We start from the raw sequence: 19,586 nt of genomic DNA, 5'->3' as shown, positions 1-19,586 counted from the left end.
ACATGGGACTGAGTCTGCCTTAATCGATCTTAAAATACAACTCAGTGACATCATGGACAAAGGCAAACCGGCACTTCTCCTCCTCCTGGATTTATCCGCTGCCTTTGATCTTGTCAACCATGATATCCTAGGAATACATTTAAAAAATAAGGCCCAACCCAATACATGCTGGAGAGGCTGCACAGAGGTGGGCACGTTGAAGCACATCTGGTGGGACTGCCGGGGGATCAAAGGCTTTTGGTCGGAAGTAAAGACGGAAATGAAAATAGATCTTCCCGGATGTTCAACAGTTAGGGGGAAAAGTATGGTTATGCGGAATTAAAGATCAGTCGGCCAAGAAATTCAAGAAACCACAATGGAGAAGTTTCATGGGCCTACTCATAGCTGCTTGGGCGACGATAGCCCAAAACTGGAAAAAGCAGGAACCACCACTACTGTACGCATGGCTACAGAAGGTATGGTCACAATTGACCATGGAAAAGCTTATACATACCATACAGGGTTCAAAAGAATCCTTCACAAAGGAATGGGGAGAGGTTCTGGAGTACCTGCAATCAGACTACATGGAGCAATGGTGCCCACACAATATCAGAATATCAGACATATTTAGATCATAGACGTTTCAAGAACAAAAGAGACAATGAGAAGATCTTCCGGGGCAGGAGGGGCCAGGGGGGCAGTTGGGGGACAATTACAAGTTCTCTGTATTTGAAAATAATAAAATATAAGGCCCACTTCTCACCAGAGGCTATTGCCTGGGTGGCCTCCTTCCTAAATGGAAGATTCATGAAAGTCTTCTCAGACTCCGCATGCGCCTCCCCACCACCATTAATTGTGGAGTACCGCAGAGCCCCTGCACTGCCCCCAAGCTCTACAATATTTTCACCCTCCCGCTCTTCAACGATCTGGACTGTCGTAACATAGCTTATACCAATTACGCTGATGACACGCAAGTACTACTCCCCCTATTTGGTACTTACGAACAAGACGCTGCAGCCCTAACCAAAATTTACACAGCTATCCAGACATGGATGGCTGCCAATGGCCTCTGCTTAAACGGGGACAAAACAGAGATCCTCATAGTAGGTACCAGGGAAACGCTTAACAAGCTCTGACCACAATACAAAACCTTTACCATTGACAACTCCACCATCACAGTCTCTACAACCATAAAACCCTTAGGAGTATACCTTGACTCCTCACTATCCATGTCCCGCCAGGTCAATGCTATAGCCTCCTCTGCCGCACTCACCACCAAGATGATAAATGCGGTCAAGCCTTTCCTCTCTACTAAAAATTGCCTATCTATCGCCGGAGCCACAGTAGGCACCAAATTGGACTACTGCAATGCGCTCTTCCTGGGCACCTCGACAAAAAACCTTAACAAACTTCAAGTCACACAAAATATTCCCCTTAGGGCAGCTCTGAGCATTCCTAAAAGGGAACACATCACTCAAGCCAGGAAAGATGCCCACTGGCTACCTGTAAAAGAGCGCATACTCTTCAAATCTCTGGCTATTACACACAGGTGCCTCTCTTCCGATGCTCCACCCTACCTATCAGAAAGAATCACCATCAACTCCTCAAACAGTCCCACCACATCACACATGTCCAACCAGATCCATGTGCCCACCTTCAAAAGAACCAAAGCGGGAGGGTCCAGCTTTCAATACCTGGCACCAAAAAACTGGAATTCACTGCCCACTACACTAAGGAACGAAAGACCCTACACCACCTTCTGCAAACTGCTGAAAACTGTACTGTTCTGTTAGACCTAACCAATGTTTAAATACGCTGTTCAACTGTAACCTAAGCAACAGAATAACACACATACTCTATCACTGTCTCTTCTAATGTACACTGTATACTGTACACTGTTTCTGTTTCATTTTTAAGTGAAGTATTCTGTAACAGCGCCACGATGCCCCAGGGCCGCTGCGTGCTTTATAAATGCAAATAAAAAAATAAAAAATAAAATAAATAAATAAAAATTATTCTCTTTGCTTACACATGAAAACTTCTTTTAATGTCTTTACCAAAGGTATCCTAGAGTTGAAGACTGATTTCACTGCTTGTAATGTTATTTACTGTGATGTCTCTACTGATCATGTCAATCCACATGGTGCAAATTAGGGTTCAGCATATATTTTGCTGGACAGGCCCAGAAGACAAAATAGAACATTTCAGTGCCTTGTTTGTCTAACAGTCCCCCAGTGTTGTAATTGTGTTGTTCTATGTATCTGTCCAAGAGCCTGGGGGGTAAGCAGCTGTCTAATTAGGCCCTAATTAGACGTGGTAGACCAGGACAACATGGCAGGGTGCGCTAGCCCTTTGTCCAAGTCTGTCGCTGTTGCTGCCTCACCCTCGACTCCGTGAGTACTGGTTAGTGCTGGGGAGGGGGCACCCCGTAGCTAGAAAGCATGGGAAAGTAACCAGAGGGGCAAGGGAGACAGAGAGACAGAACGCATGCTGCTGCCACCAGCAGCATGTAGAAAGATGAGTCTGCTAAGACACTATGTTCCCTTCACCCCCTGACTCCCGTTTTTTAGTTTAGGCAGGCCCTGGGGGCTGTTTCCCACACCTGGGTGCCAAGGCACTAACAAGTGACTCACCCGCAGACACAGGGAAAGATTGAAGAAGGCAAGTGGCCAACAAAGGGGCACAACAAGGTGCTAATGGCCGTCGGGACCAGCCAGCCGGGGGTACAACAAAGCCCTCACAAACATATGCATGGCCTAGGGCAACGCTACAGGGATAAAAGGAGTCACTGGGGAAAGAGAAGTCAGTTCACTGGTACTCCGGACAGAGCACCATAATATTCTCTGCACGCAGAAAACTTTCTTTCGTGAGCATTGCCCCCCTCCGGTTTCTCGCTCACCCTGAGCTTCACCTTGCTCGGGCTGCAAGCCACAGCTTGCATCGTTGGTGATCCAAAGGAGGGGAGCAAGATACAGCCTGCACGGGCAGTGAGGCAAAGCAGCAAGAAAAAGCGGATGTATCTGTTGCTGACAAGGCCCAGCGAAATCCCCCGGGGATCTTGCAGAGGAGAGACACAGCCTGAGCGTGCTGCCCACGTTGCCGAGGTAACAGCACTAGCAGAGGTACCGTCAGTTACAAGACGGCGCACCTTGTTTTCAGAACGTTGCAGGCGGCCCAGTGAAAAATGTATCGCAGCATGCACCGGTTTGGACTCAGAGTTTCCAACAGAGTGAAAAAGGATGAGGAAAGCTTGGCACGAAGCAGAGGCTTTTTTTTCTGCCGGTGGGTGTGAGCAATCCGACAAGAGAGACGGATAGCGGACACAAGGCACAGACTCCAAGAGTACGGATCTGGGAAGTGAGGGAAGCAGCCCAGACACCACTGCGTAAGCGGACAAGACATTCCGGCGAGATTTGCCCAGCAATGATTTGCAGAACGAGGAGATACTGGCAACAAACTAACAGTGCACACTCGGGAGGCGAGCGAGAGAAGACACTCTTGGTTGTTGGGAAAGAAATAGACGACCGTGGTCGGGGCACATCATTTTGTAAACAAAACAGCCTGAGCATATTTAGAGGTGCACTCAGGAACAACTAATAGCAGACAGCAGCACCAAAACCCGCAGGAGTTTAGCAGTACACAATTTGTCATTCTTGGGCTAATACAAAGAAATGGCTGAAAAAGGAAAGACGATGAGCAAAAAAAAGGGCTGAAAGCTGCTGGAGTGGGTAACAACAGCTGAGAAAGTGCTTCATTGCGAAAAAGACAGGGGGAAGTTTTCTGATGAAGAGGTGGATGAGATCTTTGAACTCAAGGAGACAGAGGAACCACCGAAAAATAAAGCCAAAGAAACCAAGAGCCCAGCTGCACCAAAGAAACAAGTGACAGCAGACAATGGAGCGAATAAGAACACAAAGAAAGGTAAAAAAGAGGCACGCATTAATGAAATGATAGATAATTTACGAACAAGTATTTCATGCAGCAGGAAATGTTGGTAAATGCAAAATTTGATAGGTTAGAGAAAATCGTGATGGACTTGGGGGGAATAAACTGCTAAAATGGTCACTTAAGAGCATGGGTAGGGGTCCCAATGGTGCCCAGAGTGACACAGAAGGTTGGACCAGTGTAGGGGCCATAATAGCGGCGCAAGTAGTGGAAGGAACGGGTAAGATAGCTCACTGGGTTGAGCGCTCGCTGCTGCGATCTGAGCGTGATCTGCAGGTCGCAGGTTTGAATCCCAGCAAGGCCAACTCAGCCTTTCATCCGTCCGAGGTCAATAAATGAGTACCAATTTCGGTTGGTTGATATTGTATGTAAATATGTGCTCTGTAAAGCGCTTTGGATAAAGGCGCTATATAAATAACACATCATTATCATTACAATACCAGACAGCATCAGCAGTGACGCTGCCACAAAATCTCCCCAAGAGCAAAGCGCTGTGGTCATAACCCTGCAGTTGCTAGAAACTAAAGGAGCTGGAAAAAGAAATATTAATCTTTAGCCTGGAATTTTTAACAAGTGGCTAAAGAAAGGGTACAAAAGAAGCAGTAACAGAAACTTCATACTATGTGGCTATCTTGGCCAGTCACTTGCATATCACTGTGCCAACATGGAGATTTAAATAGCAAACGGTCCAGCCATATTTGCTAGTTGAACTCCACACGGTGTGAACCGGCCGTGTGGCTCGGATTTAGACAGAGCGGACGCACTGCATGAACAGATGCAGGGCTGAGGCGAAAACAAATGAAGAGATTGTAGTTGTAGTAACAGCTTTTGTTTTCCTGTGTGGAGTTCAACTAGCGAATATGGCTGGGCCGTATGCTGTTGAAATCTCCATGTTGGCACAGTGATACGCAAGTGACTGGGCAAGATGGCCGCATAATATGAAGTTTCGACTTGACTTATCTGAACTACAGGGATATAGTCTGCTTGAGTTGTGGGACCTGGTCCTCTCGAACCCTTGGGATGTGTCGCCCGACGCTTACACTACCCCCCTTAATTGAGAAATTGGAGGTGACTTGGAACCGTAAGACTGTTAAAGACATCTTCCACCTATATTTTGGCAGGAGCCCAAATTGAACTGCCTTTTGTGTGTTGTCCTGAATAAGGTCGTTTGAATTGTGGGCGATAGTGGGGTGCCCTCAATAGACCGAAACATATATAGACAGAGCCCACAAAGAAACTCTAGTGGCCCAAAAAAGGCATACCTTGAAAAGAAAAACGGTGCCAATGGTATAATAGATTATAGGTGAAGAGGTGGCAAAGGAGACTGTATTGTAAACTGTTCTTTCTTTTGCATAGCCAGAAAATATGGTGAAGAGATTGAGTGTGTGAAGATATGAGTGTGTATGAAAGGTGGGGAAAATGAGGTGTTGTTGAAATAAATTGATTCGTTGTACAGGATCCATGTTTTTTTAATGGAATTTGTTAAAATTATTTTTGGAATACATTTTGTGTGAACAACTGATAGTAGAGTATTTAATCCAACCTCATGGCCCCAGATCCATGTTCTTGCATGTAACTGCGTGGATAATAGGACACTCGTTCATTTTCAGAACAGGGAGATGGTCGGAAGAGACAAAAAAAAGACTGGCATTCCAAAACACCATCACGGTGGGGGTACAGGGGCGGCTCGCAGACTTAGCAGCTTTCAGGGATCCACCTGAGTTTTTGATTATACCCCTAGGGGGCAACGACTTGGTAGAACAAGGAAGAAAACAGTTACTAGCCGATCCGTGCTCATCCCTGGCGGCATCGCACACAACTGGAGAGAGACTGAGATATGCTACTCAGCAATACTGCCCAGAAAGATATGCTTGGAGCAAATTCATATAAAGCGATAGACATAGCAAGGAAAAAGTTCAACAGGGCGGTGGAAGAATTCTGCACAAGTAGGAATCCATTTCATCAGGCACAGCGCCATTTCCTTGGCAAATCCCGAACTGTTCCAGAGCGATGGGACCAACCTATCAAACAAAGGTATGGACAATTTCCATACAGAAATGGTAAATAGTCTGGCAGCAAGAGGATCTGGATAAGTACCTTTTGGGGGGCACCTGAAAGGCCGGTAATCCATCCATGTGTGGCGGCACGGGTCAGGGACACAAGCCTGGACCTGGCGCCCAAAAGTGTAGATTTCGTATTATGTGTAATTATGTTTTTTTACAATTATGTTATGTGCAACAACAAGAAACACATCCTTTTTTTTGCCAAAGACTTACACAATGCTTCAGTCATCATTGGGTAACCATAACATGGGGAACAGTCACTGTCTCTTGTCTCCACTGATTATCGCAAGTGCTGGGGAGGGGGCACCCCGAAGCTAGAAAGCACGGGAAAGTAACCAGAGGGGAGGGGCTAGGGGGACAGAGGGGCCGAGTGCATGCTGCTGCCACCAGCATCATGGAGAAACATGAGTCCGCCAAGACACCACGTCCCCTTCAACCCCCTGACTCCTTTTTTTTTAGCTAAGGCAGGTTCTGGGGCAGGGACTTCATTTGGGGGTCGCCAGGGGTCGCAATAGCGACCCCTGAGGTCTCCCTTGATACCCCTGTGTTCTCCCTTACTATTGCTAGCAAATAATATTTTTTTAATTGCCAGTGTCATGTGGCTCTTTATTTTTGCAGTGGCTGACTTTCTTGTTCAGGCTTCTTAAAAAAAAACAGGGGGTTACACAAGTCCAATAATTGCTAGACTCATAAAGGTTTATTTCAGGCACACTTCAGGGGGTGAGTCACTATTCTAGCCTGTTCTGAAACACCTCAGCTTAGCCTTTCACCCTTCTGGGGTCGGTAAATGAGTGCCAACACAGGTTGGGTGATATTGTATATTTGTTCTATAACATAGCATTATCATTTGGCCTTGGGCGTTTGCCTGCATTCACAGCAATCTTGGCTCCACTGGTTAATTATTGTGTAAAAAGTAGCAACGATGCCTCAATCCGCCCAGGGTGACACCTGCCCCCTCCTCACGGGCAGCGTAGGTTTCCGCCAGCAGCTGAGAGGCCAGGTGACGGCTTTGCAGCAGCGGCAGCTTCTGTCAGGATCCCTCTGGTCCTCTCAACAACAATCTGCCTGGGAGTCTGGCCCTGGAGGCTCGACGCGGGAGCTCGTGCTGGAGTAGCGCCAGGACGCCCACATTTCTAACCGCTTTATCATCCAGTGCAGACGGACGCAGCATCTGCGGGCATCATCTTTTGGGAAATGTAAAAGGTGAGATTAGAGTTAAGTCTGTTTTTAAGGGCCACGCGATCTCCAGGTACAAACCAGCAGCTTTGTCCTCGAATAGCCCCCGACCACAACGTTTGCCTCTTTTACGAAATGGAAATAAAGGCAGATGTTGGAAGCCCAGCTCTTGGTGACCATTCCATCCACCCCAGAAGGATTCGTTCTGAAACGGGGTGGAGGGTTCGGGAGGTGCGCCTGTCAATTTACAGTGATCTCTATCCAGAAGGCCCATGAACCTTCAGCAGGCGCATGAACCATCAGCTGGCGCATGATCCCTCAGCAGGCGCATGAACCCTCAGCAGGCGCATGAACCCTCGGCAGGAGCATGAACCCTCAGCGGGCGCATGAACCCTCAGCAGGCGCATGAACCCTCGGCAGGAGCATGAACCCTCAGCGGGCGCATGAACCCTCAGCGGGCGCTTGAACCCTCGGGGGGCGCATGAACCCTCAGCAGGCGCATGAACCCTCGGCAGGAGCATGAACCCTCGGCAGGAGCATGAACCCTCAGCGGGCGCATGAACCCTCAGCGGGCGCTTGAACCCTCGGGGCGCATGAACCCTCAGCGGGCTCATTAACCCTCAGCGGGCGCATGATCCCACGGCAGACGCATGATAATTCAGCAGGCGGATTAAACCTTATCAGGTGCATTAACCCTCAGCAGGCGCATTAACCCTCAGGGGTGCCTGAACCTTCAGCAGGCGCATGAACCCACGGCAGGCGCATGATAATTCAGCAGGCGGATTAAACCTTATCAGGTGCATGAACCCTCAGCAGGCGCATTAACCCTCAAGGGTGCCTGAACCCTCAGCAGGCGCATGAACCCGCAGCATGCGCTTGAACCCTCAGCAGGCGCATAAATGCGCAAAGCCAGACATGGAAATTGAAAAAAAAGAAACAGCGTGATCCCACGAGTGACAGGAGAGGGGGTGGGAGGGAATGAGGGAGGGGTAGAGTCCATTGTTCTCACCCCTCTTCGATTAACATGTTTGCCGCTGCGACGATTAATCATGCGATTTCACAGGCATGGTGATCAGACCTTCACGTGCTGTGGTTACCGACCAGGATTCGTGTCCGGCTCGTGCACTGTTTGAACATTTCTCCAGCGGGCCTGTGCTTGTTTTCGGATTCAACCTCCCGGGAGAGATGTGTTGCTGTTCCCTGAATCGGAGAGCGTTCGACCCGTATCCACCACTGTCCAGAGTGTTACAGCATTGCTCGCCTTGATGAGATTCAAGACCAGGTGAGGCTGGGGCAGTGGTACTATAATTCAAACAATTACAAAGAAACCCACTGGGCCTGATTCGTGGATTTTTTCTACTGCCAACAAACACCCCGATTCCCATGATTCCCATAGCGGTGCAAAGTGTATTTTTTGCAGTGCAAAGTGACTGCACCAGTGCAAAGTCAGAGCAAAGTTCACTTTTCACTGGAAAAATTGACTTTGCACCGGCCCTGTGAATCAGGGTGTTTGTTGGCAGTATAAACCGTGCAGAGAACGCCATGAATCGGCCCCCTTATCTTTTGGTTCTCTGCGATTTTATAGTGCGTCAAAATGTCCATTCCAGACTGCCTCTAAGCGCTTTCATGCGGAACTACAAAAAAACAATAGTGCATGGCCGATTCATGAAATTATTGCACGGTTCAAAGCGACTTTGTAGTGCCGACACAAACCCTGATTATGGAACTGTGCAAAGTGTATTCTTGCACTGCAAAGTCCGTGCAAAGTCATTTTGTACTTCAAAAATCACGTTGTACTCACTTTGTATGGACTTTGCAGTGCAAGAATACACGTTGCACAGATCCATGAATCAGGGTTTGTGTCGGCAGTGTGAAGTCACTTTTCAGCAGTGCCAAGTCACTTTGAACGGTGCAAAAAATTGCACGCATCAGGCAGTTGGCGCGCATCCATCTTCGGGTGCAGGGAGTTGGAAACCGCGCATTTTCATTGTATGTTTCGGGCATTATCTGAGCAAATCGCATAACGATTATTTTAGACAATGGGCACTGTGTTAACGCCCTAACAATCCAGGGCACACGACACACCCACCCCTATACCCCCTTAAAACCTGTATTGCCTTGTTTTGGTCACAGCTGCGCCCACAATTCTATAAATGTCCGCATTTTGGCCGATCCTCGTGTCTCCCGCGCATCGTGATTTGCTCCGGAAGAAAATGCACCTGTCGCTCTCGTCGCCTTCTGTGGATGCGGCCCCATGGCCTCCACGGTGGTCGATTGTAAGACAGACAGTTGCCTTCAGTCTCGCGTGCCTTTTTCTCAGAGGTTTCTGCCAACATGTGTCCTATGTTGCTAGGATGCGTTAGACGGGGCTTCACAACCCAGCCCTTCGCTTCTAGGCGCTGCACGAGGGGTACAGTGAGGCGTCATCGATCAACACCCACCACCCTCGCGCACAGGCCCAACATGATGGTTGCATAGAGGAAAACAGTCTTGAGGCACTGTGGGGTGCCTACATTTTAATGGAGACAAAGATAAGGCTAATAACCACCGATTATTCCAAGAATGCTAGCCAGCAAGGAGCTGGAACACCGCAATCCCTCGGAAAGCTATACACACTTCTTTGTCAGGAAGTGGCTGATGTGGAGTAATCAGTGGAGTCAAGAGACAGTGACTGTTCCCCATCTTATGGTTGCCCAATGATGACTGGAGCACTGTGTAGGTGTTTGGCAACACACGGCTGTGGTTTTTATTGCACATAACATAATTGTAAACAGAATTTGTAAAGTATCTTGTACAAATTTACACATAATAAACAATGTACACTTTTGGGCACGAGGTCCAGGGTTGTGTCCCTGCCCCGTGCCGCCATCTTGTTCCCACAACGTCGTGGGCTACATTTGTTGCCATGGTTTCCTTTTTTCTTCTCCCTTCTTCTTTTCGCGGGTGGATGGGTTTTGGGAAAATAACGTTTTCTGAGTACGCAGAAACTATGGTGCTCCCCCCCCCCCTGCCCCCGGAGTACCAGTGAACTGCTTTCTCTCTTCCTAGTGCCTCCTTGTATCCTTGCAGTTCTGCCATGGCTATGCATGTGTTTCTGGGGGCTTTTGTTGTCTCCACCCCCCCCCCCCACCATGGCCATTAGCACCTTTGTTGGCCACGTCCCTTCTTCCTGTCTTTCCTCCTTGTGAGGGCTCAGCACTTGCTCTTGCCTTGACACCCTGGTTTGAGCAGCTAAGCCTGCCTCAACTAAGCGGGGGTGGTGGCAGGGGAGGAGGGGAGCGCTGTGTCTTGGCGGCCTCCTGTTGCATGTGTTCTGTCCCTATGTCCGCCTTGCCTCTCTGATTTCTCTCCCTTGCTTTCTAGATACGGGGTGCCCCCCCCCACAGCACTGGCCATAATCAGTGGAGCCAAGAGACAGTGGGCCTCATTACGAGTCCGGCGGTAACCGAGGAGGTAAAACCGCTTGGTTACCGCCGGACTCGTATTACCATTCCGCCTCCGGGATTCCCGGAATTACCGGGGCATTACAACCCCGGTTTCCCGGGAATCCCGGAGGCGGAATGGTGTTAATCCCCATTCCCATTGAGTCCTATGGGACTCAATGGGAATGGGGATCATGGAAACACTGGCAGCATCTTGTAATGCTGCCGGTGTTTCCACGTCTGCCTGCAAGCGGGCGGTGTTAAACCCGCCAGGTCAAACCTGGCGGGAACATCACCTCCCGCCTGCAGGAGTCGGGATCAGGCGGTCCGGAAACAACGGTGGCGGCGGCTTTACCTCCACCGTTATTTCGGAACGCCTGATTTGTAATGAGGCACAGTGACTGTTCCCCATGTTATGGTTGCCCAATGATGACTGAAGCATTGTGTAGGTGTTTGACAATAAGAGGCTGTGGTTTTTATTGCACATAACATAATTGTAAACGTAATTTGTAAAGTATCTTGTACACATTCACACATAATATACAATGTACACTTTTGGGCCCAAGTTCCAGGGTTGTGGCTGGATGGGTTACCGGCCTTCCAGGTTTCCCCCACAAAGTTACTTATCTACACCCTCTTGCTGCCAGACTGCTTACCATTTCTGCATGGAAATTGTCCATTCCTTTGTCTGACTTCATTGTGGAACAGCTCAGGGGTTGCCAGCGAAATGGCGCTGTGTCTGATGAAATGGATTCCCTACTTGTGCAGAATTATTCCACCGCCCTGTTGAACTTTTTCCTTGCTATGTCTATCACTTTATACAAATTTGCCTCCAACCATATCTTTCTGGGCAGTATTGCTCAGTAGAATATCTCAGCCTCTCCAGAGTTATGTGCTATGCCCGCCAGTGATGTGCACGTATCGGCTAGTAACTGTTTTCTCCCTTGTTCCAACAAGTCGTTGCCCCCCAGGTGTATTTTTAAAAAATCAGGAGGATCCCTGAAAGCTACTAAATCTGCGAGTCGGTCATGTATCTCAGACCATTTCATGCCCCTTTAACCCCCCACCATGACTTGATGGTGTTTCGGAATGCCGGTCTTTTTTTTGTGTCGCCCGACCATCTCCCTGTCCTGAAAATGAACCTGTGTCCTATTATCCACGCCGACTTGAAAGGAGCATCTTGATCTATTTGTGCGAAAAGCATCCTATTAGTTCTGGTCTTATGTAATGTTTGAAACAGTCTGATTTCCAACCCCCCTATTATTTTGACCTTATGGGGCCCCAGCCCCCCTTGGCAAGCGGTTGTTGCTGCCCCTATTCTGAAAGAGTGGGTCCCATACTCCCTGCTGTCACAACCAGCCTTTACAATGGCTTTCATGAGTACGGCTTTGAACTAAAATTGACTTAAAGCAGTGCCGTCCCTGTGCACCAGGAAACGTCCCCCAATGTGTGGGCGGCTCTTGCTGTACTGGTTGGTGAAACACACTGGACAGTTTGTTTTGTCCTCTATGCAGTATGTTTTAATTTCTCTTTTGCAACCTGTCTTGGGTGTTTGCACTTCAAAAGCAACACTGTCATCTTTTACCTGGACATCCAATAATGCCCAAGCCATCGCTGGCTTTCATACTTGATGCAATACGTTTGCTTAGTCTGAAAGCCCCGAAATATGCAATAAATAAATAAACAATAAATAAAGGGGCTGCACCCTCCCCCCAACCCTGGAGAACAGTTTCTAAAATAATGTGCTAAAATGATGCATTTTGCAGCACATAAGTTGGTTCTCTGGGGCAACACATGGAGCACTCCAGTAAATGGCATGTCACAAACATGTGAAACACTACATAGGAGCACTTGATACCATTTTCATGAAGCCGTACACACAACCTAAGTGTGCCAGTAATGGTCGCTTTAAATCCCATGCATGACATTGCTGCCAGACCCTACCTATGTTAGCAATTATTGCAGGCATAAGATAGGTTGTGGCGGTTTTATGTTCTTTTGCGGAACTACCTTATAATGTGGTAATTTACTTCGACAGAATTACTTTGAATTACTTCCGCATTTTACTTCAATTTTTTTTAATGGGCGTGTCCTTCTCAAACCCCCATTCCCCAACACTACCACCTCCACCCCGTCCCTGCACCTATACCCATTACCCTAAACCTGCATATCGATTCACCCCATCAAGGTAGTTTTGTCAAAGTACATTTCCACGTTGTAATTTACTTTGGTAAAACCACATGATACTGTTGTGTCAGCCGCTGCATGCATGTGATTTATAGTACATTGGGCCTCATTCCGAGTATGGCGGTAAGGGATAGCGGCCACCGCTAACGAGAGCGGTGGCGGTAATCCCTTACCGCCATACTCCGAGTTCCCTTAGCGCCATGGTGCTTTTAACACCTGCTTTTAGCAGGCGTTAAATACCATGGCGCTAAGGGACCTTGATGTTAATTACGCCACCGTAATTTACGGTGGCGTAATTGACGCCTTCCCCACTCCCATTATGCCCTATGGGGCAGGAATGGGAATGGGGAAGGGTAAATGGGGATTGGGGAATTACCGCCCCGCCAACCTTGGAATGGGGCGGTAATTCCGCCAACCACCAAGGCGCTGCCGGTCCGGGTACGGCGTCAACCAAGGCGTTAATAGCGCCATTGGTTAGCGCCGTACTCGGAATGAGGCCCATTGTCACTTTAAACCACATGCATGAAACCGCTGCCACAACCTGTCTATGCCAGCAAGCCAGTAAGCAGGCCAGTAATACTGGCATAGATAGGTCGCGGCAGCAACTTCATGCTTGTGATTTAAAGTGACCATTGACTTTAAATCACGTGCATGACGCTGCCGCCATGACTTATCTCTGCTAGTGTCACTGCCATACTTACTGGCATAGATAGCGCGTGGGAGCAGCTTCCTTAATGCATGTTATTTAAAGTAATCATTAACTCTAAATCACATGCATGTGGCTGCTGACACGGCTACTCTATTCCTTATTACTGGCAGGCTTACGGGCATATAGATAGGCTGTGGCAGCAGTGTCATGATATAAAATAATTGCCATTTAAATTAAATGCTGGCACTGGTAGCCACATGAGAAGCAGCGGGGAGGGGCAGTGTCAGAAGCTGGCGCAAGTGGGCAGTGTAAAGAGCTAGCATGGATGGACAGGGATTGAAGCTGGCACTGGGTGCAGAACAGGAAGTTTGCTCTGGTGGGCATTCAAGGAGATTGGCCAAGAGGTCGATATGAGGATGGGGCGCTTGTGTGGGCAATGGAATAAGTTGATACTGATAGGCAGTGAAAGATGCTGGCACTGGTAGACATATGAGAAGCAGCGGGGAGGGGCAGTGTCAGAAGCTGGCACTGGTGGGCAGTGTTAAGAGCTAACATGGATGGGCAGGGGTAGAAGCTGGCACTGGCAGGCAGTTCTTGGCGACTGCACAAGTGGTTTATTTTGAGAATGTGGCACGCGTGTGAACAGTGATAAGGAAGGCAGTGAAAGATGCTGGCTCTGGTAGCCATGTGAGAAGCAGCGGGGAGGGGCAGTGTCAGAAGCTGGCACTGGTGGGCAGTGTAAGGAGCTAGCCTGCATGCTAGGCAGAGCGAGATGCTAGCACTGGTTGGCAATGAGAGGATCTGGCACTAGTGGGTATTTTTAGAAGCTGGCACAGGTAAAGAGTGTGATGAGCGGTCACTGGCGAGTAGTTTGGGAACCTCAGAGGCAAGTGCTCTCAGTCTGGTAGTATTAGTATAAGTAGTGTTAATAGCAAAAGGTCACACTCTAAACTTTACCCAGCAACCCCTCCGGTGCAGTAAATAAGTGGCAGTCATTCCGTTACCTCCAATTTATTTTGCAGAAATGGAATTACTGCCCCTTTTACCTCAGCACCAAATTCGGAGTTGGAGCTTTGAGGGAAAAATCTACTTCCATCATTATACTGGAGGTGACTCCTCCACTTTAAGGCCAAAAATTGTCAGATATACCGTGCTCATAGTAAATTAGCCGAAAACTCCATGGAGTCTTACAGACTCCAAAAATGCAGATCTACGCTGAATTACTACCACTTGTAATCCTGTGGTAATGTTACGGGACTGAGTGGCGGTAACGGTAAACTCGCTTGGCAGTAAATTTGCAGATTTACTGCTTAGTTTACCACCAAACTCATTTGAGGAAGTGCACTAGAGGCTGTGGAAGGAACTGGTGGGTGCCCCGGGGCGTGTTTACTGAAAGATTACGGTACAGAGTGAGGGCTCAGGACGGCACGGGGAGCCCCCAGGGCAACAGAATGCCAGAACCCCAAATCCAGCCGAAATCTGACTTCAGTGCTAGGGGGGAGAATGCGCAGGACCTGCCCGCGCTATCACTAAGAGCCAGGGGCGTCTAGCGATAGATGCCAGTCACTCTGAGCATTGACTGCAGGTCCTGCCAGGGGGATCCAGCAAGCACTCACCCTTCCACCTATCTGAGCACATACAAAAGGAGCCCAATCGATCCAGCATGGTCCAAAAGGAAGCTGTAAACAAAACATAAACTTGGGAAAGGCTCTGGAGAGAATACTTTAGAAAAGGTCTTATGATTGGGTGAAGGATTTCTGCTAAACGAATCATAATCGATCAATGGGGGGCATTAGAAGAACACTGGGTTTGCACATGCGTACAAAGACATACAAATATATGTCCACACGCCTATTTAAACATAATCATATCTCAATGGCAGCCCTATGGACAGCCTATAACCTTCTAAGGTAGCTCAGGTGTCGCTTTCAGCAATATGCTGATGCCGCGCGGCCCTGGATCAGAATATCGACACAGCAAAACAACACAAAGGAAACCTTAACGTCATGCATGGATAGGGTTACGGAAAGGATATACATAAGTCAAATTATAATTAAAGGTGACAAAGGATGAAATGCTAATCATTCAAGACCCACTTGATTGGAATTTACTCTTGGGTTTGCAGTAGGAAGTCTTGCCAATGAGCGCGAATCACGCATTAAAGCTAATAGGAAGGATGAAGCGTTGCGCGTATTGTTCGATCGCAAGGGAATGGCGGGCTAATAGGATAGATCTGATGAACGTGCTATTACTGATATCAATTGAAGGTAAACTCCTAGACATAGTGCCAGCTGCCCTACAGCAGCCACAGGACGACTGTGATTGCCTTCATCTGGGAAAAGTTTGGAAAGACCTCCAGCAAGTCCAGAATTCCTATGGATTATTTGGTAGAACAAGTAGAAATAAAAGAACAAGCAAAATAAAGAATTAAAAAAAGTAAAACGTTAAAAAAAATCGACTCCGCCCAACAGTAACCATGAGTAATAATAATATGCCATATGTCGCCTCGCATTTAGTTGCCATGAAACCCATGAGACCTGCAGGTAGAAATTGGATAGGCCAATCAAAATGTGAGGGTGCAAGAGTTGGAAGGTCCGGATCTGCGTTACAAAGAAAAACACGAGAGACACCTGTGTATCGAATTTAGAGAATGGAAACTGACATTTCATGCTTCTTCAAGGAGACTTCACGAGCAGGCGGCTATCCTGACAGGTGGACATTGCCAGGCGGACCACATGTGCTGCCTCTTAATCACACTGCCATAAGCCATCTGACTAATGTATATATAGTTACAGTTGGGAGACACTTTACAAAGGTAAATGAAAGAAAAAAGTTACTCTTGAACTAATCACCGTTTACACTGAGTTCTCCACAGACCTCTAAAAATACATTTTCGGGACGATCTCCAAATTGTCTGCTTGGATTTTTTATAAAGAAATTCAGGAGACACATTTCCTTTATCTGGAACTGATGCGAGCTCCAAAAAAAGAGAGTACGACCTAAGTGCAAAGAAATACACACACGCACCCGTACGCACGCACGCACGCACACACACACACGCATACACGCATACACATTCATTAACAATACGCTCTGAGTGAATATGCCTGCACACACCCACACACACACACCAGTACAAACAATATGCTCAGAACACGAATACTCCCATACACTATGGTTACGCTTCAATACAAAGCGCAGCAGGCATAAGTCGGAATAGACAATAGATGTACAGAATATGAATACTCCCATACAATAAGGTTATGCTTCCATACTAAGCACATTATGCTTCTCTACTAAGCACAGTGGGCATATACAGTATGCACAGAATACGAATACTCCCATACAATACAGTTATGCTTCGATACTAAGCACAGTATGCATATACAATATCCACAGAATAAGCACAGTAGGAATAGACAATATGTACAGAATATGAATACTCCTATACAATACGGTTATGCTTCCATACTAAGCAGAGCATGCTTTTCTACTAAGCACAGTAGACATATACAATATGCACAGAATACGAATACTCCCATTCAATATGGTTATGCTTCTATACTAAGCACAGTAGGCATACCCAATATGCACAGAATACAAATACTCCCATACAATACAGTTACTTTTCAATACTAAGCACAGTAGGCATATACAATATGCACATAATAAGCACAGTAGGAATAGAGAATATCCACAGAATACGAATACTTCCATTCGATACGGTTATGCTTCTATACTAAGCACAGTAGGCATATACAGTATGCACAGAATACCATACAATACAGTTACGCTTCAATACTAAGCACAGTAGGCATATACAATATGCACAGAATTAGCACAGTAGGAATAGACAATATGCACAGAATACAAATACTCCCATTCGATACGGTTATGCTTCTATACTAAGTACAGTAGGTGTACACAATATGCATAGAATACGAATACTCCCATATAATACGGTTATGCTTCGATACTAAGCACAGTAGGCATATACAATATGCACAGAATAAGCACAGTAGGAAAAGACAATCCTCATTACGACCCTGGCGGAGAACCATGGTGCAATTTGCACCATGCTCCATGGTGCTAAGCTGCCAACTCCGCCATGGTGGTTGGCGGACTTACCGCCCCATTCCGACCTTGGCGGGGCGGTAAGTCCCCAATCCCCATTTACCCTTCCCCATTCCCATTTTTGCCCCATAGGGTATAATGGGAGTGGGGAAGGCGTTAATTACGCCACCGTAAATTACGGTGGCGTAATTAACAACAAGTCCTGTAGCGCCATGGATTTTACCGCCTGCAAAAAGCAGGCGTAAAAATCACCATGGCGCTACGGGAACTCGTAGTCAGGCGGAAAGGTACGCCATGCTTTACGCCGGCGTAAAGCCCTTTCCGCCAGGGTCGTAATGAGGGCCAATATGCACAGAATATGAATACTCCTATACAATACGGTTATGCTTCCATACTAAGCAGAGCATGCTTCTCTACTAAGCACAGTAGGCATATACAATATGCACATAATACGAATACCCCCATTCAATATGGTTATGCTTCTATAATAAGCACAGTAGGCATACCCAATACGTACAGAATACGAATACTCCCATACAATACCGTTACACTTCGAATACTAAGCACAGTAGGCATATACAATATGCACAGAATAAGCACAGTATGAATAGACAAAATGCACAGAAGACGAATACTCCCATTCGATACGATTATGCTTCTATACTAAGCACAGTAGGCATATACAACATGCACAGAATACGAATACTCCCATTCACTATGGTTATGCTTCTATACTAAGCACAGTAGGAATAGACAATATGCCCAGAATACGAATACTCCCATACAATACGGTTACGCTTCGATACTAAGCACAGTAGGCATATACAACATGCACAGAATACAAATACTCTCATACAATAAGGGTATGCTTCTATACTAAGCTCAGTAGTATTTGCGTACTGTGCATATAGAATATGCACAGAACGCGAATACTCCTATACAATACTATTATACTATACTAAGCACAATAGGCATATACAATATGCACACAACTGAAGTGCACATGGACGATGTGCTCGTAATTTTCATGAGCACAACACTATGCAAAATACTCATACAGTACTCTCAGAATGTACTTAAGCAAGGACAATATGCACACGGACAAAGAATACATGGAGGATGTCAATACCTCAGTGTTAAGGGTGTGAGAGAAGCTGGGCAACAGAGTTACCGTTGAGTGCATCCGCCTCCCCTGTGGTACACGGGATGGAGTGGGCAAGACAGCAGTCCCAGGAGTGGAAGAGGTAACACTATCGGAATGTCCGCGCGATAGATCACTGGCCAGGAACTTTGGGAAATGGGCATCTCCAGTCTGTGGGCTGTGTCCCGTCCAAGCGAAGGGGTTCAAGGTTTATCACGGCCTCGGGGCACCAAGCTTCAACAAGTTAGGGTTCGGATGCCCCAGAGTCAATGCCCATTCTGAAGAGCTCAGCACATAAATCTCAGAGATGCCAAAGGAGCCGCTAGCTCCCTGGGACACCTTCCCTCTTCCACAGTGCATTCAAAGTTGTTTGAGATGGTTAAAGTGCTTCGCAAAAACCTCAAATGAAAAAAGATATAATCATATTTAGGAAGCCCAGTGGCATTGGAATCAGCGCCAATTATCCATTGCCCCTGCCTGGATGCTCGGGCCATTTTGCTGGATCCACACCAAACATTAGAAAAAAGTTCTTTCTGATGCAGTTGGTGAATATCTGTCAAGGGTGTTGGGGGGTGTGTGGGGTGACGCTATAGGGGAACCTAAACGAGTTGTAATTTCAGACTGCCATGGAGGATTTAGTTGCACTTGAGTAACTAAAACACAGTGGGAAGGAGCATCTGCAAAATGGCTGTGCGCTCCCAGTTTACTATCCAAAGCGTGTGTTTCCCTGGAATGATGCCATTTCGTTTGTCGTCTTAACAGCTTACTAGGGACGTCATTTCACCAAAATGCCTGGGGTAGCAGAAGTGATACCACACAACCATTGAAATCTGATGACATCACAGGAAGTGATGTCATTTAACCCCATCCCCAAGTTAGATCAAGGGAAATGATGGCACATGACTTTTCACCCCTTGACAAAACAGGAACTGGCATCACATAGCATTGTT

At 47.2% G+C, this 19,586-nt stretch overlaps 1 protein-coding gene across 4 annotated transcripts in view; it reads left to right on the top strand.

Annotated features, from left to right (window-relative positions):
- The window catches only part of B4GALNT1 (beta-1,4-N-acetyl-galactosaminyltransferase 1), a 654,742-nt gene that overhangs the window by 248,839 nt on the left and 386,317 nt on the right, over positions 1-19,586 (top strand). The window contains exon 1 of one of the 4 annotated variants that reach the window (XM_069653612.1): positions 7,048-7,190. The exons of 2 other annotated variants lie outside the window; for them this stretch is intronic. Coding sequence is in view for 1 of the 2 variants with exons in the window: in XM_069653611.1 (XP_069509712.1) it covers positions 8,429-8,445 (17 nt within the window). In the remaining variant the exon portion in view is untranslated. Of the gene's footprint in view, positions 1-7,047; positions 7,191-8,310; positions 8,446-19,586 lie in introns of those variants that run through there. One more of the 4 variants, XM_069653611.1, reaches the window with a different exon arrangement.

Source organism: Ambystoma mexicanum, chromosome 3q, assembly GCF_040938575.1.
Source record: "Ambystoma mexicanum isolate Mex_15411 chromosome 3q, UKY_AmexF1_1, whole genome shotgun sequence".
Lineage (NCBI taxonomy): Eukaryota > Metazoa > Chordata > Amphibia > Caudata > Ambystomatidae > Ambystoma > Ambystoma mexicanum.
Note: the sequence above shows the minus strand (reverse complement) of the source record. Positions and strands in the feature narration are given on the sequence as shown.